We start from the raw sequence: 7,061 nt of genomic DNA, 5'->3' as shown, positions 1-7,061 counted from the left end.
CGAGGTGACCCGAGAGTAACTCTACAGAGGGAGGGGGCGGGGGGCGGGAGAGAGAGAAGGGGTAATCGCTGGCGAATGCGGACCAGCTCTGAGTTTGGTCCCGGCACTGCTGTCCATCTGGTAGGCTCCCCCAGCGTTGGAGGGCCACCACACACAGGCCAGGACACCCGAGGCCTCTGTCTAACCCCAACCCAGGACCGAGTGCCTAGAGTTAAAAGCCAGGGAGTGGGCTAAGAATTAACCCTAATCAAGTTCCTCCTTCCTGGGGGGGGGGGGGTTAGACCACCTTCTCACGATTTTTCTCCTTCCCCCACCCACCCCAGTTGGACCCCAACACTCCTAAGGCCATCATTCGGTGCGTCTGGAGTTGGAGGTGGGGGCTGCCAAGTGGGAGGGGCGACAGATGGTTGATGATGGAAAGCAAGCTTCCCCCTCCCTGCTACACCCCCTCCCTCCCCACAGCCAGGACCAGCCTCCCCTGCCTGGTTTCTCAACTGCACTGACTGGCTAGCTTTCCCTAGAGGTTTGCGTTGCTGCTAGCAGGAATCTCTTCCCGGGCTAGGGGTCCTGTTTTCAGTCACCTTCGTTCTCTCACAGCTACTAATGGGCTCTTTAATTTCTGTGGGGCACTGGGCTCCGTGTCAACCCTGGGCGGGCAGAGAAAAGGCCGAGTAGAACGAGTCCAACAGAGAGAGACAGGAAAAAGTTGAGACAAACAGCAAGGCGAAGAGGGTCAGGGAAGGGATCTCTGCGTTCTTTGGGTATGCTCAGCAGGCAGGCATATCTACCTGGGGTGTGTTTAGAGCGAACCCAGCAGAGGAGGTGATCCCGAGGGCCACACATATGGAGGCTGGTTTGGGTTTCCTCCCACCCCTCCAATTTCAATAACTAGATTTTTAGTGGGCCCATTTGGAATATCTGAGTTACCACCTTCCCTGAGCTTCCTTCCCCTTCCATGCTGAGCTCTCTCCCCAGTAGCCTCCTTCTCAGAGAGGGGAGAACAAAAAGAGAGACTTCGGGAGCTTCAACCCCCCCTCAGCCCATCCCTCCAGATCTACTCTCCCCTCCCCTCCCCCAGGTAGAAGGTTTTCCTCCCCAATACTTTCCCCCTCTATTTTCATTTGCTCCTTTGCCCTTTGACCCATAGCCATGATGAGAGACTGAAGCAGGCCCCAAATGAGACAACACGATCACCACCATGCCACCAAGCAGGACCTTGGCTGACTGAGGAGGAGCATTGGCCCTTTCCCCTCTTCCCAGGCTAGCATCCAGTTCTGAGGCTCCTTCTCAGAGATTGTGGGGGCAGGGCTTGGAGTGGGGGTGGGGAGACACAGAGGAGGGAGCTGCACAATCATCACAACTAAGGGCTCTCCTTAACGGGAGCACAGTTTTCACTTAGAGTCCCCCTCTTTTCTCCAATTCTACATCTTTGTTTCAAAAAGCTCATCTCTTTTGTTAGATTCCCACTCAGCCTAGGAGTCTGTGGCCTGCTCAGTCACAATGAAACATAATAGGGAATGATCGAATGTGTTCTATCGCCTCTCCATCTTGTCTGCTTTCCTCCACTCCCCCCATCCCATCCCCCTCCTCTCTCTCTTCCTCCCTCCTTCCTTTGCCCTCTTGTTTTCCCACCCTCTCTCTCACACTCTCTTTCCCTCTATTTCCTCCTTCTCTCTTCTTTTTCTTTCCCTCTCTCCCCCTTTCCTTTTCCTCAGTCCTCTGGCACTCTTTTCCTCTATTTCCCCTCTCCTTCTTATCCTCCCTCCTACTTCCATCTCTCTCTTTCCCTCTCTCCCTCTCTTTCCTCCATTTCCTCCCTCCCTCCTCTTTTTCTTTCCCTCTTTCCTCTTTCCCTCCCTCCTCTCGCTTTCTCTTTTCCTCTTTCTCCTCTTTCCTTTTTATCCTCCCCCCTCACTTTCCTCTTCTCTTTCCCTCTTTTTCCTCCCTCCCTCGCTGGCCTTCTTTCCTCTTTTCCCTCTCTTCTTCCTCTTTCCCACTAAGAAGGAGCCCCAGAGAAGGTTTCCCTGGTGTGTGTAAATACCCACAGACACACATTCGCACAGGCAAAGCCGTCAACACAAACCGAGACACTGTACCCATTGGCGTTTCTCCATCCGACTTAGCCACTCGGCTGCCTGGGCCCGGCTTCCACAGGCTCGGGCGCAGTCCGGACAATCGCCTCCACTTCCTTCAGCGTATTTCGCCTTTCTTGAGCTTTCTTCCCACCGGCCATCTCACAAAAGACTGGCCCCAGAAACATAAGGCGACCAAGAAGCAAAACCTCCTTCCCCCACCCAGGAGAAAATTGATCTCGAAATCGACGAACCAGTTTTAGAGCCCTCTCTGGGCCCTGGGGAGTTGGTAGTGAGAGCACCCAGCGATCAAAGTACCCATGCTTTTTAAAAATGGGCAGTCAGGGGAAGGGTGGAGAGTCCGTCATTAAAATAAAAAGAGGATGGCTAGGTTTAAAGCGCTTCTTCCCTCCGCCCAAAGCCCTTCTCCTAGAAAGAAAAGGGGGGGGGCGGGGGAGAAGCCCAGGCTCTGAGCTTTTCGTGGCATCGGCAGCTTAGCCAAGCTGTTGTTTTAAAAGAGCAATAAAAATGACTTATAGCTTAAACGCCTCCTAACTTAATGCTTTCAGACGGGGATCCCCAGCTCAGGCAAATACGTAAGAGGACTTGTATTTGTGCATGTGTTCCTGCAATTGATCTCTTTGATGACATTCTCATTCATAGAAAGAGTTTGATTTATGAGCAGTAGGAAGAATCCTATCCAGCCCTTTTCCCAGCTCTGGCCCACAAAGCCCAGCCCAGCCCAACAACACTCAGCTCAGACTCTCTCTCCGCTGGGCTCCGGTAAAGACAATCCTGCAACTTCTCCCAGATGCTGGATAGTTCTTTAAGGAGGGGGGACTGAGGAGGTGGAGGGGGGCACTCATTCACACACCCACAGAGCCGAGATTTCATTGTAACTGCCAAACTATTCCTGTTAAGGTCTTCGGTTAGTAAATCAGACCGGCCCACTCACACATGTTGCTTGCACTATTTTCTCACGGTAAATAACACTGTTCACAGAAAGGAGGGAGAAAAAAGGGAAAGAAAATAAGAGGGGGAAAAAAAAACCAGAACAACCCAATAGCACAGCCCTACATCAGATTTTATTGATGTTCATTTAAAGTGCATTTTATATATTTTATAGATTTTTTTTTTTTTGCTCTGACTTGGGAATCTTCCTCATTTTAGAAGATGTTGTGCTGGCCCATACTCCATTTTAGATTTCAATTTGCTAACCTGACTTCAAAGCTTTAAAGAACCCTTTCTCTGCCATGTAAACAGGTTTAAGAATGAAATATTGATTTTTTTTCCCCTACCCTGAAAAAAAATTCCTGGAAGGACTGAACTGGCCCAGTTGAATGAAGAACCCCTCTGAAATACATCTGACAGCCTGTAACCCATTATTTTGTTTTGTTTTTCTTTCTCTATTTTTTAGGTCTGTTTGCCTGGGACCTCTCAGCAGCTGGGAGACTAATCAAACTCCTTTGGCTGGGTTTGAAGGGACTTTTGTTACTGTCATCATTGGAATGTGGATGTTTTAAACAAAGGTGTAGAAATAAATGAATTGTTTGTGATTTAGCTATGTACCTAGAGACATATGGAGTTTTCTTTTTCTTTTTAAAGGAACTCCACATTCATCATGCAAGGGGGGAATATTTCATAGGCACTTTAAGTCTTCACTCTCAAAAAGTCCAGCTCTCCCTGACAGAGAGGTTACACATTTCTCTTTCTTTTATGGGGTCACATCTATGGCTTGTACCTACTATAGTCTGGTAACAAAATCTAATCCACTTTAAAAGGAGGGAAATGCTTCTCAGAAGCTCTGCCCATCCCCTCACTTTCCTTCTGTTGGCACCTAATCTTTACAAGAAAAATGAATGTTCCCCCCTAATAAATATATCCAAATGGAAATAAAAGAAGAGAGATCGTGAGCAGAATTTTATTTACCAAGTTAAGACTAAAAGGAGGGAAAGGAACCGTTATGAATCTTGTTGGGGGAAGGGGGATAAGAAAATTACTTGTAGCAAAGGAGAATTTATTCTACCAAAAATACTTATGACAATGCATTCTAATGTAATACAAAAATAAAAAGAAAGTGACAATACAATTATATAGTCACTTTCTTACAGGCCTCATATATTGCTTTCAAGGAATCACCTAGAGGGTGTTTGGGTTAAATCCAAAACAACTATAACTTCATTATAACCTGCAAAGATGGCTCTGGAACTCGGTCAGGGGAGTTACTAAACAGAAAACCCTGGCCAGTTTAGGGGGAGGGAGAAAAGGGTTGGAGAGAGGGAATTTGTTTTAATCAACTCCCGGGAAAAGAGAAGGCAACCCCCCAAAGGGATTTTTTGTTTTGCTTTTTTTTTTAATGTGTTTAGTAATTCAGATGCTGCAAGTCAATTGTAGTGAGTGTGTCTGTAAAAAAGTCAAAGCTGTCAGCTGAGATGTCTACAGGACTGTCGAGGGAGCCTGGTAAACTGGGCGATACGGCCTCTGAAAGCTGGAGGCAGGAATCTGTGGAGAAAACGGTGAAGTCTTGTAAAGAGGGGACATCCAAGGCCTCTGGGCTGTCATTGTTCAGGCCCATTGTTGACAAGCAGTTCTGAACAGTGGGTGACTGGTGCTGAAAATGTTTCAGATTTTTCTCATTGCTGGTTAAAGGCGAAACTGGGAAACTTTGGGAGTCGCCATTGTGCACGTTGGGCGCCTGCTGCTGGGACAGGGCATTTTGCTGAAAAGTGTACCCTTCCCTCTCCAGAAGGGCCCCTGAGACGTTGAGTGCTTGCTCAAAGAGCGATTTCTCCTCTTCGTCCTCGGCTTTCTCGGGGTCCTCCAGGTTCTTGTATTTCCCTTCGCCGTTCTGGTTCTCTTTGCACTGGGTCTGCCTCTTGTGTTTCATCCTCCGATTCTGGAACCAGACTTTCACTTGTCTCTCAGTCAAATCCAGCAGGGCTGCGATCTCCACCCTCCGAGGTCTACAGAGATACTTGTTGAAATGAAATTCTTTTTCTAGCTCCAAGAGCTGGGTATTGGTGTATGCCGTTCTCAGGCGCCTGGAGCCCCCGCTGCTGTTATCCGCGATTTCCAGGGATTCTGCAGAAAGGGAAACCGACAAGAGACACACGCACAGTTGGAGGTGGAGGGTCCAAGCGGGGGTTATTCCACTGGAGAATAAATATAGCATAAAGTATCACTGCAACAAAATGGCCGCCCTTGTATGCAGTCAAATCCATTGTGCTGCCCTCCTAGAGCGCCCAGCCCCGCGCAAGCCCTTCTTTACCACCTCAATAAAATGATTGCCTCCTAGTCCCCAACCTCTCTATCCGGGAACAAACTTTATATTAGCCATACTGCAATTTATAATTAATGCATCAGCTGCTTAGCTGAGCAAGAACCATCTATCACTCTTCATTACTGTCAAATACCCAAACTCTAGGACAGAAAGACAAGAGGAGGTCAGTTCCAACTCAAATAAATCATCCCATATTAAACAAGTTAGGGAAAGTTTTTGTTTTTTTTTTAATAGCATCGTGGAACCCATCAGCGCTTTCTCTCTTCCACCAGCTCCAGAGTCCACGGTGGAGAATCCAAGCTATTGGAGGCAGCCAAGCAGCCCCTCTCTCCTTTCCCCCATCTCTCTCCTTCCCCCTCCCCCCAAAATTGCCCCATCGCACCAAGAAGGGTAAAAGCTGGGATCCCGGAGCTGAGTTGGGTGTGGGTGGGTTGGGGGGGGAAGTCTTTGAACTGACCTTTGTGGTTCAAGCAGCCATGTCCAGCGGCGGAGGCGGAGGCCGAGGAGGCGGGAGGCAGCATGCTTTTCTTGGAAGCTTTTTTCTCTTTCATCCAAGGGTACTCCGGGGGTTGCAGGGCGCCGGCGGGCACCGGGCTGCCGCCGCCGCCGCCGCCGCTGCCATCAGGGCTCGACTTGGGGCGGCCGCCGCCGCTGCCGTGGCGAGGGCGGCTGCCCGGGTTCAGGCTGGGGATGGTCTGCTCAAAAGGAGGAGGAATCAGTGTCGACTGTGAAAGCGACGAGCTCGTGATTGATGAACTTTGAAATGTATCACCGACAGGGGGAAAAGATGTCAGGCACTCAGCGAGCGACGGCTGACTGTTGATAAAGCCAGTCTCTCGCTCAAATTCGTAATTCATGGCCTTCTCCTCGGAGCCCCCTCGGAGAAAAAGTTCCCTCTTCTGGAGGGGCTTAGGGGGGGCGGGGGGAAGGCCCAGGCAAAAGGAGAGAGAAGAAAAAAAAATCTCTCATAGAAGATCGCTGCTGGGGTGTTTTTTTTCTAATTCACTGATTACAGCCGTATGGGGACCGCGCTACTATTAAACTATTGAATTCATGGAGACAAGGTTGAAATTGGACCGAATTGGCTGTCACATGATTGCTTCTGCCCAATGACAATTTGGGCTTTAATCAAAAGAAGCCACTGTCTGTTTGATTGATCCAAAAAAGTCGGGAAGGAACGCCTCATTGGGGGCTAGCGAGGCTTTATTTACACTTTTTTAAAGGCAAAAAATACATCTTGGTGGGTGTGGGTGTGGAGGGCTAGGGTGGGAGTGCGCGAGTAGGGGGCCGCTGGCCTCCGAAACCAGCAAGATCTGTGTATGTGTGTGTGCTCTCGCGTGCGCGCGCGTGGATGTGTGTATCGGTGTGTGCGTGCGTGCGTGTGTGTACGTGTATGTGTGTGTGTGTGTGTGTATGTGTGTGTGTGAGTCAGGGATGCTGATCTAGCCGACTGCTGCCCTCCCTTCTCCTCCCGCACACTCCTAGCATTGTTTGGGACTGTCAGGAAAACGCTTCGCACCTCACAAATCAATCTGACGCCTGCAGTCATTAACAAAGTAATCCATTAATCTTCAAAGTTTTGACACCCGAGGGCCCCCGCATCTTAGCCACATAAGTTCTTCTCAGACAGGGAGGCAAAGACAGAGGGAGGGAGAGAAGAAGAGGAAGAGTGGAGAGAGAGAGAGAGAGAGAGAGAGAGAGAGAGAGAG

General features: G+C 49.4%; 2 protein-coding genes across 2 annotated transcripts in view; one reads left to right on the top strand and one right to left on the bottom strand.

Annotated features, from left to right (window-relative positions):
• LOC138161768 (uncharacterized) overlaps window positions 1–3,646 on the top strand; it is a 4,653-nt gene extending 1,007 nt beyond the window's left edge. The window contains exon 2 of the mRNA XM_069088672.1: window positions 3,490–3,646. Coding sequence (XP_068944773.1) covers window positions 3,490–3,617 — 128 coding nt within the window. The 3' untranslated portion in view covers window positions 3,618–3,646. The remainder of the gene's footprint in view (window positions 1–3,489) is intronic.
• Window positions 3,647–3,979: 333 nt separating this feature from the next.
• Window positions 3,980–7,006, bottom strand: HOXA2 (homeobox A2). The gene is made up of 2 exons (XM_069088670.1): window positions 5,810–7,006; window positions 3,980–5,153 (listed from the first exon to the last, which is right to left on the bottom strand). The coding sequence occupies exons 1-2, from the start codon at window positions 6,207–6,209 to the stop codon at window positions 4,435–4,437; spliced, it is 1,119 nt and encodes a 372-aa protein (XP_068944771.1). The 5' UTR covers window positions 6,210–7,006; the 3' UTR covers window positions 3,980–4,434.
• Between the last annotated feature and the right edge of the window lie 55 nt (window positions 7,007–7,061).

The sequence above is a fragment of the Petaurus breviceps genome, unplaced genomic scaffold, assembly GCF_028583685.1.
Source record: "Petaurus breviceps papuanus isolate PSGF00001 unplaced genomic scaffold, PetGlider_PUasm1.0 185, whole genome shotgun sequence".
Classification (NCBI taxonomy): Eukaryota; Metazoa; Chordata; class Mammalia; order Diprotodontia; family Petauridae; genus Petaurus; species Petaurus breviceps.
Note: the sequence above shows the minus strand (reverse complement) of the source record. Positions and strands in the feature narration are given on the sequence as shown.

What these genes read in the sequence shown, in the direction of transcription:
- HOXA2 (XM_069088670.1), bottom strand. Translation starts at nt 6,209, where the DNA reads ATGAATTACGAATTTGAGCGAGAGACTGGCTTTATCAACAGTCAGCCG. An exon ending in TGGCTGCTTGAACCACAAAG is followed by an intron (nt 5,154 to 5,809) that starts GTCAGTTCAAAG and finishes CCCTTTCTGCAG; the next exon opens with AATCCCTGGAAATCGCGGAT.